This window comes from Strix aluco, chromosome 2 (genome assembly GCF_031877795.1).
Source record: "Strix aluco isolate bStrAlu1 chromosome 2, bStrAlu1.hap1, whole genome shotgun sequence".
Lineage (NCBI taxonomy): Eukaryota > Metazoa > Chordata > Aves > Strigiformes > Strigidae > Strix > Strix aluco.
In genome coordinates, this window is record NC_133932.1 from 119,635,904 (window position 1) to 119,652,539 (window position 16,636).

General features: G+C 44.4%; 1 protein-coding gene across 3 annotated transcripts; it reads right to left on the minus strand.

Moving 5' to 3' along the window:
• Nucleotides 1-7,922: 7,922 nt before the first annotated feature.
• C2H11orf87 (chromosome 2 C11orf87 homolog) lies at nucleotides 7,923-15,091 on the minus strand. Of its 3 annotated transcripts, none has more exons than XM_074816112.1 (2): nucleotides 14,941-15,091; nucleotides 7,923-13,878 (listed from the first exon to the last, which is right to left on the minus strand). In XM_074816112.1, the coding sequence occupies exon 2, from the start codon at nucleotides 13,728-13,730 to the stop codon at nucleotides 13,254-13,256; it is 477 nt and encodes a 158-aa protein (XP_074672213.1). In that variant the 5' UTR covers nucleotides 13,731-13,878; nucleotides 14,941-15,091; the 3' UTR covers nucleotides 7,923-13,253. The 3 variants fall into 3 exon arrangements, with proteins under 3 accessions (XP_074672213.1, XP_074672211.1, XP_074672212.1); XM_074816110.1 differs by lacking the exon at nucleotides 14,941-15,091 and adding an exon at nucleotides 14,271-14,377; XM_074816111.1 differs by lacking the exon at nucleotides 14,941-15,091 and adding an exon at nucleotides 14,127-14,238.
• Between the last annotated feature and the right edge of the window lie 1,545 nt (nucleotides 15,092-16,636).

Genomic DNA, 16,636 nt, shown 5'->3' on the forward strand with positions numbered 1-16,636 from the left:
GGTTATGTAAGGATATAAGCTGCTCTTAATAAGTGTATCTGCTATAATATAGAATTTGGTGGGGGTGGAGACGGTTTTCACTAGATCCAACACTGGGCAGATGTTTAAAGCTAGATCAAATAAAAGACCCGGACACTGCAACTTTGGGGTCTTGCCCGCTACTGTAGCAATTGAGCTACATGCAACAAATGATTTATGTGGCTAAAGCAGGCAACAGTCCCAAAGGTATATCTAAATTTCCACATCTAGTTGCTGCTTAACCCTGAGCGTGCATTAAGAATCAAACCAATGCATTATGTTTCCCAAGCACCCAGAGTTTGCTGCTCCTTCTGCCTACAGCTGTGAGACACTACCGGTGGCTCAGAGACATCATCAGGAAAAGCAAAACCTGGAAGAAGTTTCCCACCCATTTTATCTTTTGTTCTTCATTTCATAGCTTCCTTTCCACTTATCACCACACCCCCACTGCACAAAGGCTTTGAGTCTTTTAGTAACTTCTTCCTTTCCTCCAATATGTACAGTGCTTTAGTTCTTCAAATCTGACCTGCATCACTCAGGACTTAGGAAGCAACTTCTGCATCTATCCATGAGGTTAGCCGATGCAGCAAAAATCTCGAGAGTACTTGATGCAGACTACTGAATTTAGTTCACATGAATCTATACATACAAATAAGTCCATTCCTATAGGACAGGTGGCCATTTTCTTCCAGTATGACCTTGGGTGATACCTTTTTCCTCTCTGTACAACAAACATCATGCAAAGGAAGAACACAGGCTTCTTGGGCCCAAACAACCATAGTAACAACTTTGAAAAAAAAATTCAAGCCTAGCTGTATACATATACATCCTGCTGTTCTGGGAGATTTCCAAGAGCACACAGAGAGTGCCACTAGAAAACTTTTTAGAGGGCTGCTATTCTGGTCCTACTTAGTAAATTTTAAAGTTTGGTCTTTCATCTATAGAAAGGCTGTTTCTGAATCCCACAATATTTTCAGCTTATGACCAACCTTAATTATAGTTGAAAACCCTGAATTAATCCATTGATATTCTCTTTCCCCAAATTACCTTCTTTACACATTTTTTAACCTTTCAGATCATCTCTTGAAATGAAGTGTGTAGGAGAGGAGACTGGAGTATTGTTTGAGGAAGCCTTTACTATTATGCACCTAACAGTGTTTGTCAAGCGTATTGAAAGTCCTCTATCAGTTGATTGTGTCATGCAGTAGCAAAGGTACGCTATGAGAAAATCTTGCCTCCAGGAAATTGTAGCCTGGTAACAACAATACACGTGGCATAAAAATGTGGAAATTATTTTTCTTTTAATTGTTAGTTTCTGTGCAGTTTTCTGAAAAAAAATATTGTCCTTTACACAAAAATTCTATTTTATGGTGAAAAATGTATTTTGTGGATTGAAGGCTAAAGGAAAGTGGTATAAACATCTTGTCCAATCTCCTGTAGAAATCCATCTGAGGAATATCATTAACCAAAAATCTTTGCACCAACCTTGTAACTTCTTTAGAAGTAATGACATTTTAGAATAACATGTGGATTTAGACAGTTCAAGTGATAAGAATCTACCACAGCCCAATTCATTATCTCTACTATCAAAATATTCTCCATATTAAACAACATCATCTTCCATACTTTGTATCACATCAGGATATTTTATTCTATTCTAAGCAATTATTCCCCATGAAAAATATCTTTTCCACATAGGACTGTGCTCAAACCACCTTTCAGCTTTTTCTTGGGAAAGCAGAACAGATTGAGTTTTTTAGGTTCTCACTAGAAGGCATGTTTCTTGCATTATCCTGTGGCTGTTTTCTGAATTATTTATCAATTAAAAGAAAAATGCCAGCTTGCATTGGTACATTACCTTGTTTCTATCTGGATCCCCTAGGAAATACTCATTGATAAGCATGAATGCTATTCTCTTTCTCTTAAAACAAACCAGAATGAATATTACTTCTCAGCTTAGGCTGGAAGAGAATTGTTTTGATGCCACTTGCTTATGCTCTTATAAATAACCAGAAGTTTCAATAACTGATGATTCTTTTTTGAGAAAACAGATGGAAGCAGCTAGAAAAGAACAAATAACCCCAAACTTTTCCAAAAACCTCATTAACTTGAAGATTGAATCTTGGACTTCAAGAAGAGTCATCAGACCAAGATCTGCGTGTCAGAATTTTTATATATATATATACTGATGATACACATACATACACGTATGTATCTCATCCACATCTATTTTTTTATATATATACATATATATTTATATAAATGCAAAAAGCTGTGGACCATATGAGGCCCCTGTCTTTGTATGCAGACCAGTAAGGAACTTTCAACTGCACTAACCTTTGAAAGAACAAGACTGTTGAATTTTTTCCAGCTGCACCAGGACCAACATAAGTGTCTTGGCTCTCAGAAGGGCCGACCAATTCAAGTCCAAAATCACCAGCCCACATCCAGTCAGCCTGGAGAACCCTGAGTTTCTGCATCATGCTTTTTATCCAGGCCTTCAAACTAGCTGTTGCTGGGCCTCTCCCTGGTCACCAAGACCAAGGTGACTTCGTCTTCAGAGGTGAGGAAGGAGGGGACATTCATTTGGAACAAAGCCCTACAGCCTGATGGTTTTATTTTGCAGAACCCCTTAAATCCATAAATAAAACTTGCAATTGCTAGCACTACAACTGCTGCACTGTTCATATGAGGAAGGATGAGAAGAAACTTGGCTTTGACAAAATTAAACTGTCTGTAACTTTAGGAAGTTATATTACTACATTTTATTTGTTTCTCCTCCACAATTACAGATCCCTGTAACTTTAGCCTAAAAAGAGTCATAAAATGGCAGGCTTAATTCTAATTTTAAGAAATCTAATGAGACAATTCTATGTCATTAAGTCTTTTTTGGTAAATAAATTTGTATAATCTACAGGCACAACAGTTCTTAACTGTAAAAAGCTATTTGAACTTGCAAATACAGCAGGCCTGTTGGACACTAGACCCTAAAAACTATGAGATATGCATCAGAAATATTTCTGATATAATCCAAATCCCATTGGAATGGATGTAAGCTTCCTATTAACTTCGGTAGGGTTTTGGTCCAGCCCTTGATCCATTCAGTGCAGTGTCAAGTCAAAAAAACCTCAGCCTGCTTTGCTGTTAGTGAGGCACAGAGAAATATTTGGAGGTTCAGAGCAAGATTTCTTTGCTAAAGAAACATTGGAATAAGGGGGAAGCAATGAAGGGAGATAAGGGTAAATGTGTAAAAATAGTTTCTTCTGTGAGGCAAAATTCCACAGCGACCACAAACATCTCATTTATTTCAGCTGACACCTTCCAAGTAGGTACATGGTTGCATATATAACACTTTCCCATATTTTTCCCCCAGGACACAGTTTTGTTTACACTTCCAGTGCTGTGAATTTATAACTGAGGCATTGTTTGGGTTATTACATGTAATAGGAACTGTATTTTCACAGATGGCTTGGCTTCCTTGCCAGATGTCTGTTTTTAACAGTGTCCTAATAACTACTGCATATTCTAACTTCATTCTGTATATTAAAAAATATTGCCTTGAAGGGACAAACCCTTTATTTTTAGGCTACTTTTGTAATCACTGGAATAACTATGAAAGTATGAACTGGATTCACCAGCACTTGCAAGCTGGAAATCAGCTACAACTCTCTCTCTGAAAAATGAATGCTTCTGTGCCACTGGACCTGCCAGGCAGAAGACATGAATTACTGGATTAAAATCCTGTTTGTGACAGACTGTAGATAATGTTGTAGCTATATGCCTCTAGATCCCCTTTTAGTCTTAGAAATCTATGATTCACCTTATGAACAAGCTTCACACAACCATCACAATTATCAAACAACCCCCTAATTTATTGCTTCAAAAGATTACAGTCTGGAAAACCAAAGGAAACAGACAATGCCTGGGGGTTGAAGAAAGAGCGTATAAACAGCACAGATGGGCTTCAAAGATATTGTTGAGCAGCATTGCCAAATCCAAACATTTCAAAACTATGAGTCAGGCACCAGAAAAGTCTTGAAATTTACTTACAATTCATGAGATGTGAAAATAACTTATTTCACTAACGCCTGCATTATTGTGCAGGCACATTCACTGCCCAACTGCCTGTCAGTTGTCCTCCCCCAACAGATTTTGCATCCATTGGCTAATTTGAACTACGTTTGATGGAAGAGCAGAGAGCTGACTGGTGTTGACTCCTTACAAGATCTGCAGGTGTCTGGGCTGGGGGTGAAGCCCATGCTGGTGGCTGCACGGGGAGGAAGGTAGGGATAACTGGGACATTGTCTGCACTGATCACCCATGCAGCTCCGTACATGCCACATGCAAGCCAACCAGATCAGGAGTGAGAGCTGCAGACATTGTATGGGGCTGGACATACAAGGGAGCAAGGGGATATCTGGGAAACATGAAGGGTCTCACTGAAAGGGTAGAGGGAGAAAGCAAGCTAAAGCAGCTGGACACCATGGGGTGTGAAGAAGGCTGTGGGCATTGTGATAGTGGGGTGTGACAGTACACAAGAGACAGGTGAAGCTCCATAGTGACAGCAGGCTATTTTTTAATCCCAGATGTCCAAGACATGGATATTAAACACCACATAGACTAAATGGGACTCATAAATCCTTCCTCACATAACTGTACTGAAGGGTTTAGTGCCCCTGCATCCTTCCCCTTACTGATGCTATTCCATTGCCCTCCCAGTGGTTGTTGCTCCCTTGTGATTCTCTAACTCACTCATTCACTATACATCTGTGCAAGTGTACCATAACTTGCTTCAGAGTAAATAAGTCAATGAAGACCTAAAACTGAATTGGAGTAAAGTGGTCTGGAAGAGTGCTGGCAGTGGACAGGAGACAGAAAGGCAAATGGAAACCTCCTCAAGCTGAGAAGTTACTCAAGCCAAGGTACTGTGAAGTAACTCCTGGAGAGTTTCCTTAACAAATCACCAGTGCTAACCCAGCAAGATCTTTGTGTCTCCAGAAGTTGGTTTTTTCCATGCCTTACCTGATGGGAAGTGAGTGTTTCCTCTCTGTTTTCCTGTTGACAGCTGTTGACGTTGCAAGTTCACCACCTCCATCAGTCTGAAGGAGCTGAATGAGGATTGTGTGCTAAGGGAATCTGAATTCCTCCTCCTGGCCCCTCACTGCAACAACTGGTGCACATCAGCAGAGAAGAAGCATGACCCTCTGGTAGTGAAGTCCCCGGGCTATGAATAAATAAAGATTTGCCAACCTGGTGTCTTTCAGAAGCACAGCTTTCTTGCACGGATTATGATGTCATGTTGCTCACTTTATTTTGACATAATTTCCAGAACATGAGAAGAAATCTTCCGAAAGGAAACAGAAGAGGCCTAATTGGAGCGTAGTGATCTCAAGAGTTTCTCTGGAAGCCGGTCCACTCCTCCACCAGGTTCATCATCATCCGTTTACCCCAAGAGGAACTGACTTTAGGGAAGCTCGGTCAGATAGGTAATGGCCCATATAGTCAGCTCAGTTCTAGAGGTATATAAATCTAGAATAACTCAAGTGGTGAGCAGAGATGTTTTGAACTTGCTTCTCTGTAGATAGGTAAAAAGACATAGCTGTCTTAGGGTTTACATGTTTCTTGCTTTCTATTCAAATGCAATCATTGTTTACAGATTTCTGCAGTGACCCCATGTGATCATCTGGACAGTTGTCCTCCTTTACACATCACCGTTGCCAGATTGAACAAGTTCTAACACATGTGCTGGAAGTGAAGACTCCCCTATGCTATTGCTGAGGCCTGTCAAAAGGATGGTTTAATAGAAACTATATTTCTATAATGAAAACAAATAGACTTTGAACAGTTCAGCTGGAGTTCATAGAGAAGCAGAGGCTCACTGACTGATTTTTCTAGCTGAGCAGCAAAGTAAAAGCATATGTCTAATAGCATTCAAGACCACAAGTAAAAGAATGGATTGTGATAATCTGATTTAAAAGAAGAAAATGTGGACTGGGTGATCAGCTATTACTAGATATTCAGTTGACCTTGTCTGTCTCACAGGTTTTACATATATATTTGCATATGCAATACCCATATTATCACCACATCCTCTCATTTATTTGGTCTCCCCTCTGTAGTAACTGATATTTTTCCTTACAGTGGTGTTCTTGATATGAAAGAATGATGATTTCTCAGAAGTTTCAGCCCATGGTCTAGGGCTGGCAGCTTAATCAGGAAATGTGATGTTGTCCCAGAGCCAATGGACCATGTCGGGAAACATGCTGGGATTTCTCAGACTGATGTCCAGCACTTTCTCAAAAGCTCCTGCCTTGTCACAGAGATTTTCATGCTATATCAATATTGTTGGGCTACAGGTTAATGCGTGACAATGCTGGATCAAGATGAGGACTAAGTCCTACGATATCTTGGCAGAAATCAAACCAACTGATCACTTAAAGAGAGAAATTTTCCAGTGTCAGAGATAGGCTGAGATTACCCATTGGAAGGAAGAAACAAGCCTGGCCAATATAGCCCATCCTATGGAAAGACTAACCAGACAGGCTCTCTAGTGAGGAGTCAGATTTGGAGACAATAGGAGGACACAATGAAAGCTAAAGAAAAGTGAGCATGAATGTGTCACCCCCCAGGGGATCCTCCACTGTCCCCCACAGAAGCTGGATATGGACCATGAGTCAAAAGACAAGAGAAAGCCATGTGACCTAGAAATATTAACTGCAGAAATCAAGAGTCTGATGACACTGGCAAGGGATGGACAGCCAGCGGGGAGTAAGATGCGGTATCATCTTGGGCATAGTCCAGGCCCCACTGAATTCAGGGAGCTTTTGCCATGGATTTCATTAGTGATGGGTTTACTCTCAAGAATTTTCTTTTCCTATATTCTTATTACCTTAGTCAGCACTCTGCTGAAAACCACACAAGGACATTTTCTGCACTGAAAAAAAAAGTGTTATGAGTGATGAAATGTTAAAATAAACATTAGTTGTCTTGGCTCTCCTTCCTAATACATTTTACACTTCAACTTAAAAATTAAATTGAGCCTCTCGGTGTGACTGTTCAAGCACTTGCCCAGCCATACGCCTCCCAGCTGTGCAGTGTACGACTTGGACCTCGCTGCCAAATGTAAGCACTTGAATAATCCAAGCCAGGTGATTATCATAAAGACTCTTTTAATTCGTATTATGGTATCAGTATTTTTTAAATGTATATGATGCTTAATTTATTCATTCCAGGGATGTATACCTGTAGGTTCCATGTCTTTGTTTAATGGGTAAGTTATATATCGCTTACTACATAAAAAGCTTGGAAGCTGAGAGCCTCACAATGTGTGAGTGACAAAGCCAGGAATAAAATGTAAAGGCGCTTGTTTACCATCATGAATTCATCCTCCAGCACATGCTGCTTTTATTGTATTATAGAGCTAATATTTTCTTCTTCTAACCCTCTATGTTTACCCCTTATTTACAGTACTCATAATCCCCTAGGATACTTTATTATTTTTAGATTACAAGATGTTTGAAAAGTTTTAACCTGTACTTTGTCATTGACTGTGTAGTAAGCAAAGCTAACACCAAAAAAGAAAAGCAATCTACCTGTTACATGTGAGTTCTTTCAGAAGATTTTAGGTAAAAATTTTGCTTGATTGGAGAGGGGTCTGAAAAACACAGGACAAAGAATCACTGTGAAACCAACAAAACCTATGTGGTTTTGTTCCGCTGTACAATTTGAAATCTTTTCCTGTTTGCATATGTGTATTTTGCAGTGCTTGCTTCAAATTCTTTGTCCTCTTTAGAAAAGTAAAATAGTGAACAGATTATATTGCTCCATTTCAAGGAAGAAAACAATGAAGAAAAGCCAGCTGGAACACCAGATTATATAAATAAAGGCAATTTTTACTGACAGTGTTCTGATCCAAATATTTATTCATTTCCTAACTCATACAAAATTGATGCTTGTGGAGGTATTGGGTTGCAAGGGTTGTAAAATGAAATTTTCTAGTTATCCACAGTGAATATGTAGTATCAATGAAGCAATGAAAACTTCTTTGATTTGAGTAAGAAATATATTACATATAATTTACAGAACTGAGATCCAGTGTCATATAGAAAATGATGTTTTAGAGCAACGGTATGAGGAAGGAGATTGATATTTGTCTCTGTTGTGGTTGGAATGGGTCACCCTTCACCCAGGTCCATCCAGTGGACGGGGAGGCTTCACTTCCACAAGTCCAAATGGGAAAGCTAACTATTACCATTGCCAGGCATTTCACCTGTTTGCTGGTCAGACAGTCAACTCTCTCCTCAAGGCTCATACACCATCCAGCTTTTGCAAGTTCGTAACACACTTTCTACAATATTGAGTTTGGCTGGATTCAAACCAGAGACCTACATATAAAAGACTAAAAACAGAAGGAGGCTCTGTTCTACTAGAAATTTATTTAGCAATCAGACGGAAAACTTGGCTTCAGGAAAAAAAAAAGAGTTAGATAACAGAAAGAGATGAGAAAGTCAGTCCTGGATAAAAGTAGTTCTAATTTTTAACATAAATGAAAGCGTTATTAAAGTTTTGTATATGAGTCATACCAACTTCTATGTAGATGAGAAATGTAATGAGATGGTATCTAAGTCATTATAAATTTTTCTATGTACACAAAAGAGGAAAAAGAAAGTTTCCTACTTCATTGTTCATGTTCCCCTTCATATCTTGCATACTTATTAAAATGTAGGGTTTCAAGTACCCATAGAAAAAATACAAACGTGCAGAGAGAATAACCACTAGGAAAAAAAAAAAAGCAACCAAGTCCTAAAACTGGATTTAAAATAATTCAGTCCTGTCTAAAGAGTCAAATCACGTTCATTTTCCTCCCTACATAAAAGTTGCACTCATATTCATAACAATAGAAGAAGCAAAACACAGTTGCTTCATAACACTGGACATAGCTTTCCAGAAACAAGACAGCAACTACTCAGAAATGCTATGGAAAACATTAATCACAGAGTAACTTGCTATTTACATTAAAGATAGTAGCCTTTAAAATTAATTAAAAATAAAAGCAAAAAAAACCCCCAGTTTTTAGTCATAGGACAGTTTTGTCTACAATGTAGAGTCTTTGTTCTTTGCTTTTTGTCCAGCATTTCTTTTGAGATATATATCTATTGAGATATATATCTATATATACAGATATATGTCTGAGAGAGATGTATCAAAAGCTATAACATGTCTGGATAGAGAGCCTGCAGATTTCATCTGAGACTACATTTGCAGTAGACAAAGCCCCACAGAAAAAAATGATGGAATGACACAGTTTAATGAAAAGGCATTCCCTGTCCATGACCCACACAGAATCCATATAGAAACCTAAACACCTCAGTCTGTAGAAGGGGAGCCGACAGCAGCAGCACAGGCTGAAGCATCCCAGCCCTCGTGGGATGCAGTGGTTTCCATCCCCACGAAGGCTGCCAGAACGGATGCAGAGCAGGGCCAGCAGTGGTGATGTGGAGAGCTGTCACGCTCTGTGTGGACTACAGGTGGGATCCAAGTCCCTTGGCAGTTAGTGGAAGCCACTCCTGTTGATGCCGGTGGGAGCTGGATGAAGCCCCATGGCAGCAGCAGGCTCCAAGGATGGGAATGCAGGACAAGGCATCACCGACTCTCCGATCCAGCCCCAGCACTGTCACCGCATCGCCCAGCAGGCTCTCAGTTCTCACTAGGATCTAAAAAACATGTCACTGCTGTCGTGCTTCTTCCACGGGACGACAGCTGGACTAGACGGGAACTGTTGAGCACCACAGCACTTCTTATTCTTACACATGCAGGATGCTAGTGGGCAACCAGCATCAATTCAGAAGCAGGAAAATCCAGCTGGAGGACGTGCCCCTTAACAGAGGAAAGGCTGTCTGTGCTTCCAGCAGTCAGCACTCGGCTGCCCAGTCTCCATCGTAACTTGACAAAACCAGTGCAAATTCACAGGAAAAAGAATGTCTGCATTGAGAGGGTATAAATCATTCCTTACGTATGAGAATGGTACAAGCATTTACCCAACATCTCTATCAAATATCGTAGAAAAGGTTACACAAAAATATTTAAATATATGGATACAGATACATAGATATTACACTTGCATAAAATATGTATATTCAAAACCCTTTGGGCAGTTTCACAGTTAGCTGAAAATGTATGCTTTAGAAATATGAACAATTTCCTACACTCTGCTAGTTTAAGTAGGAGGAGGGAGGGGAAAAAAGCATCAGCCTTATTAATACTGAATGCTAAGTGCAGAAGTTTAGCTGTAGCTGTAGGGTTTTGAAGCAATTGATTTGACAGAACCTCCAAGCATAAACTCTGTTTTAAAAATCCACATCTATTCCCTAGATTGCTTATTGTTTCATGAAAATGAAAACCTACGTGTCCTGCTTGTATCAGCTAGATCTCCTGAGACTGTTCAATTAAACCTCATAAGCTTGCAATACTTCAGGATAGGATTGTGTATTGGGAGTACGTGTGAACCTTACTGCAGTATTTCTGTGTGATAATAGGAATTTATAACTTCTCGTATCTTGTATAATTTAACTTTAGAAATAAAAAAACCTTAAATGACACCACAAGAAGCTCACAGTTCTGAGAAAATTAAAGTCAGTATGAAATTTTACTCATAGACCACATAATTTACACAGATTTACATAAATACAGAGATATTAAAGTATTAAATCAAAGCTAATTAACAGAGGATAGAGTTTTACATGGTAACATATTTTAATTCTAGTTACATTTTTGCACTACTTTTAGTGTCATGAGTTTATATAAATAATATATATATCTGTATATCCATAATATATATAAAGATATATATATATCTCCATCCTTTTTTTTTTTTTTCCAAAAATAGGGCAATTTTATAACTGCAATGAGATGTGACAAGCAGTACACTTCTGGGGAATTATTGCATGCCTTGAGTGCATAAGGCAGAAGGAAGAGTATCTGACTTCAGACACTAAAGAAGTGGAATCATCAACCAGAAATGCACTGGAGTGATTTGGAACATCTTATTGCTTTTATAAAACTCGAAATTATACACTGTTGTGGTTTTGTTGTTTGTTTTTTTTTTAAAGGCACAAAATAAAGGGGAAAGTAATATCTCTCTATTTAGCGGAGATCAACGATCAGGAAGCTTTATTACTGTTCACTGAACGCTCTTCACTGTCCTAAGTCTATTCCCTGTGGTGCAATACTGTGCTGCAGTTGCATAAGGAGATTAAACACAAAAGTTCATGCATCCTTTATTAGGGGAAACAAAACAAAGCCAATTTCCTTGCCCAGCAACAACGAAGTAGCCATTAGCATCTGATCATACCGGCTGGCGGCGAGAGTCAGCCATCGCTCCCATCGAACTGCAATGTGCAAAACACCACTCCATCGCAGGTAGCTTGCCACACTAACCTCAGCGGGTGGAGCAGCTCCTTGAGCTGGATGATACAGTACTTGCCTAAAACGCTGGAGGCACGGATCCAAACTCAACAGCAGTTTCCCTTCAGACCAGGCAAGATTGAAAAGGGATAAAACTGCGTAACAGAAACACTGCCCTGAAACCTCTGCATTTTGGGGCTATTAGAGGATTACGGAGCACTTCTACACCCTCTTCCCATGTTTTAAATTTGTTAATGGCATTCACTGCTAGCTTAGGGCCCCAGACCTCCTGGTGCGTGTGTCTGGGATTTTTTCTAGCCTAACAGCCACCCTGGGAGGCAGAGTACAGCAGAGAGGGAGTAAGTGGATACAAAATATTAAAAACTGTGGACTACTACTGTCTCCTCAAATGCTTTGAATGCCAGCATAGAAAGAAAAAAGAAGGAAGAAATCCCTTGGGATCACTTTTTCTTTGCTGTATTTTTTAGATGTTAATATGCACAGTAGAGGGCTGCCTCTGCTATGATACCACATAAGATGTTTCAAAGTTTGGATATGGCACTCTGTTAAGGCACCTTCAAGTAATGGTCACTGATTTAATCGCTAAGCAAAGCCGCATTTTCTGTACCTGACGCTGCTTCCTCCAACACACACAGTACCAGCAGCTGCTCACACATGCCGTCCACAGACAAAAAACTCCTGATGCTTGCCAGGGAGAAACTACACCAGCCACTTCTGAAACAAGTATTTGACAGGGTTTAGGAGCAGACATTTTGCACAACTGCGTGGTTTGTTCCCCAAGAGGTGGAAGGGGAGAAAAGTGTGTCTGTCCCTAACTATTAGATTAGGAGGGTTAAAAATATTTATCAGCCTAAAAAAGTAGAAGCCAGCTCTGTACTGCAGGATTCCTTGCTGGAAGGCAAAGCTGTAAATGCAGGCGTTCAGTGCGGGGTGCCTGGTGCAGAACTGCATTTATTTCAGGACCAACAGGAGGTACAAGGATCCCCTCCCCTGGGAGAGGACAGGCACCTTACTGCACATTACGTTGCCCTGACACACAAATCGGTACTGGGTTTGGGTTTCAGGTTTCATGGCATGAGGATGGGGAAGCAGGGTGGGGGGGGTGTGGGGGGTGTGGGCATTAGAAGATGAAGGGAGCTGAGGGAAGAGGAAAGCTCAGGCATCATCCCTCTGTGCAGACAGCTGGCTCCATCCCCCCAGACAGCAGGACGCTCAGCGCTGCAGCTGAGGGGCACCTGGCTGTGGGGCCATGGGCTTCCAGTTAAGCCCAACTAGGGGTAGCCATTTCTACACAAAACAATATCCAGTCCTGGAAAGGAGCGAGAGGAGTGGGACAGGGGCATAGGTCCTAGCCCAAAAGGAAAGACTACAGCGGACTGTTGCCCTCCTTCAAGAGGACAGGGGGTCCCAAGGCACCCACCAGACACGCCTCTCCCCCTATGCCACTCACCCATGCCCCAACCCACACCATGCAATGGTGACACAGGGTGCAGCAGATCCCAAGAGAGTGGGATCATCCTGGTCCAGGAGAGTGGGATGTCCAGGGAAAAGGGACCCCTCCACCCCCGACCCCCTCCTCCAGGTGGACAACTTGATATTTGGTAGTTGTGTGCAGCTCCTTCTCCAGTAAAAAGACGCATCCTTTCCTCTCACAGTCAATGAGAAACGCAATGTGATCTGTCATGCGCTTGGATCATGGGCTTGTTCGTTCATTTGAATTAGCAACGTTTTCTTCTTCTTCGGGGACTAGAATAATCACTCAGGTATTTACAAACACCAACCAGCACCTTCACGAGGTCTCCCCCAAACCATCATGACAAAATCACCGTCTGCAGGAGCCCCGCACCAGCTGTGTCCAAACAAGCCCGTGCTTGCTGAGAGCTCGGGGCTGCCAAGGGAGAGGGGCGCTGGATCTCCGAGTCCTGGGGGGGTCTTCCCAGCCGGCTGTCTCTTCCTTGGGGCGCCTCTCCCTGCACCCCCGTGCCAGGGTGCTGGCTGCTGCTATTGCTGCTGCGGGTGCAGTGGTCCCGTTCATACTCCTCCTGAGCCTTTTGCATTTTCCGCTTCTTCATCTTCCTCTTGTGGATGTGGAAGGTGGTGAGGGAGAGGAGGATCAGGCAGAAGATGAGGGTGACCAGGACAATTAAAACCAGGGTGGACGAAAAGGACTGGAAGAGTTGACCCACTTGCGTGATGCAGGTGCTGCTGGTGTTTAAGGTGGCAGATGTCCTGTTCAGGAGACAAGGTGGCAGGGACAGCCTCAACTCCTTGGAGAGCTTGGCACTCATTGAGGAGGCTTCAGAAGACGAGGATCTTCCTCCCCTCTCTTAAGACGCCTGAATTTCAACCGGTGCCGGGCTTCTGGCGGGCGCTCGCTGGAAATGCCCGGGATGCTGCCGGCTCAGCCTCACGCTCGCTCTAAAGTGACAGAGCAGCCTGCAAAGGGAGCCGGACACATCAGCGCTCCGAGGCACCCACCCTGCGCAGCTCCCCCCTCCCCAAAACACGGCGCCGGCTGCTGCGGCAGCCTCCTCCCTGCGCCCCGCCACGGCAGCGCCCCGAGCGGCCCCGGCTCCCTGCCGGGGGGCGGCAGAGGGGGGAGCGGGACGGGGACGGGGCACCGCGCCGCCACACCGACTTCGCACATTACTCGGCATCCCGGGCAGCACCGCCCGGCCGCTCACCCCAACTAGTTGCCGCGGGAAGGAAGGGAGGGAGGGAAGGAGGGAGCGGCGGCCCGGCTGCCAGACCCCGCACCCCGGCTGCCGGAGCCGGGCGAGGACCTGCCCCGCGGGGCCGGTGCCGGCGCCCGCCCCGGAGCCCCTTACCTGCGCCGGCGGAGGCAGCGAGGGAGCGCCCGGGCGCCGCGGGCGCTGGGGGCTGCGGCAGCGCGGAGTGAGCGCGCAGAGCGGAGCCGCCGCCGCTTCGGGGAGCGCCGCCCGCAGCCTATAGCCGCCCCGGCCGGTGACGTCAGGCAGCGCGGCCGGGCCCGCTCGCCGCCGCCCCGCACGGCCCCGCGGCGGCGGAGGGAGCGGCGGGGGCGGCCCCCGCCCGGGCCCCGCAGGCACCCGCGCCCCGCCGGCCCCCCCCGGCGCCCCCCGCGCTGCCGCCCGCGCGACGCCCCTGTCCCCGCAGCGGCCCAACACCCGCCGGCCCTCCCCTGTCCCCCCCCGACCCCCCACCGCACCCCCAGACGCTGAGACCGGCCCGTACCCCCTTCCCCCCAAACACCCCAACGTACCGGCCAGCCCCGTTTGCCACAGCCAGCGCCTTCCCCCGTGTCCCCGTCCACGCAGACACGCCACGGCCGGATCGCCCACATCCAGCCACCCCGAGACACCCCAGCGCCCTCACCCCCGGGGGCTGGCTTCACCCATCGCCAGGCCGCACCCGCGTTGGTGCCCGGCCCTGCACGCCAGGTTCCCACTCGACACCAAAATGCCCCTCGGCCACCCGAGCGCCCGGCTCTCCGCACAGCCTGCGCACCCGTCCGCATACCCTGAGGCCAGCGCGAGGCTGGGGGGGCCAAGAGGTGCCGAGGACCCTTGTACCAAATTGTAGCAGGTACCACAGGCACAGGGAATGCTTGTAAAAACTTGCCTTACCGAGGCTCAGTGTATCGCGGGTGTTTTCTTCAAGAACAAATGGGTATGAACTGTCCATTAATACACATAAGCTAAAAATCAGACGATTTCTAAACGTAAGAGAATTTATGATTTGAAAAATACTTCCAGTAGAGATAGTGGGGCAAAAATAAGGATGGAGCTCTTCACATTTCCAAAAGGAGCAAAGTGATGTGGTTGTGGAGGGTAACATGGGACAAGACCTGATAGCCTGGGAGATTCCTTCATTCCCCTGTTGTGTGCTCTAGACTAACTCTGGGTGCTGGAAGCAGAGTTACTGTAAGCCCTAATGTGAGTAACAGGACTTTAAGGAAAAATAGAAAGTGTCAGTCTTTTCTGGTGGCCTGAAGCCATCTGAAAAGCCTGGAGGAAAATCTGTACAAGATGAGCTCTGACATGAGCGAGGAAAGTCTTCATTCAGGAACAAATACCTGTTAGATCTCTTGACCCTGATAGCCAAGAACCTGTCTCAGAGGTGTGTAGGAGCTGGTAAGCCATGCATTTAAGCACTTTATTGTTTCAAGATAGATTTATTCTTTACTGCTTTTGTCTCTAATAAATGCACCACAACTTGTGAAATTTGGCCAGTCACTATTAACTTTATGATTGTTCCAGAGAAAAACACTGCAGCAAATGAACTACATTCAACCCCGCTGGGATAGTTCATTTGCAACTTGAGGCTTCCTCTAAAACCAGAGGAATGGGGGTTCCCACTACTCCTTCTCCTCACCAGAATTATATGGTCTGATGCTTTAGAAGCTGAATGGAGAGGAAGGAAGTTTGGTCCAGAATTGAAAGACAAGCCCTTGCCTACTCGTTTACCCACTGCTCCTCTCATTCAGCTCCCTCAGGTGTGTACCCAGTGTCACTGTGTGAAACACCCCCCCCCCCCCCCCCCCCCCGCGCATCCTCAGCCCTGCATTCCTTGCACACATGCACACACCCTCTTGCACATGAGCCACATCTCCGTATCCTCACTGGCCTTATGCCTGCACCCCTTTCTTCCACCATACCTTTTTCCAACGTGCACGTCTGAGATCTGCATTAATGTGTATGGTCTATGCTCTCTGCTCACTGCCTTAGGGGGGAAAAACAACCACCACAGGCTGAAGCAGCAAAGCAACCTTCAGGCCTTTCTGTCTTTCCTCTGACTATTCTCTGCAAAGCAGCAGTTGGGTGGGGGGCTGCAAAACAGGGTGGGGCGCATGGGGACCACTCATCATGGCCTGTGCTGCTGGAATACATCTCTGATCCCACTCAGAAACAACTAAGGGTGTTGTATAAACCAGTAGCACTGCGCTCCCTGGCTGGGCTCCACTGCATCCTTTAGCCTAAATTGAAGGTGGGACAAGGATACCACTTAATCCCAAAAGCATGGGTGAGATTGTGAAGTTGTAGAAGCTGATCTGAGACTACCATTCAGAAGTTACCAGATGATGAGAAATATTTACTTTTTTTTCAGAAAAAAACAACATAAGAATGGTCTTTTGCACAGAAAACATGATTGGCAGCTGTAATACAGGTATGAAGATATCTTAGGATGTTAGCCTTATTATGGCTGAAATAACCAA

Coding starts and splice junctions, on each gene's coding strand:
- C2H11orf87 (XM_074816112.1), bottom strand. CDS start 13,730: ATGAGTGCCAAGCTCTCCAAGGAGTTGAGGCTGTCCCTGCCACCTTGT.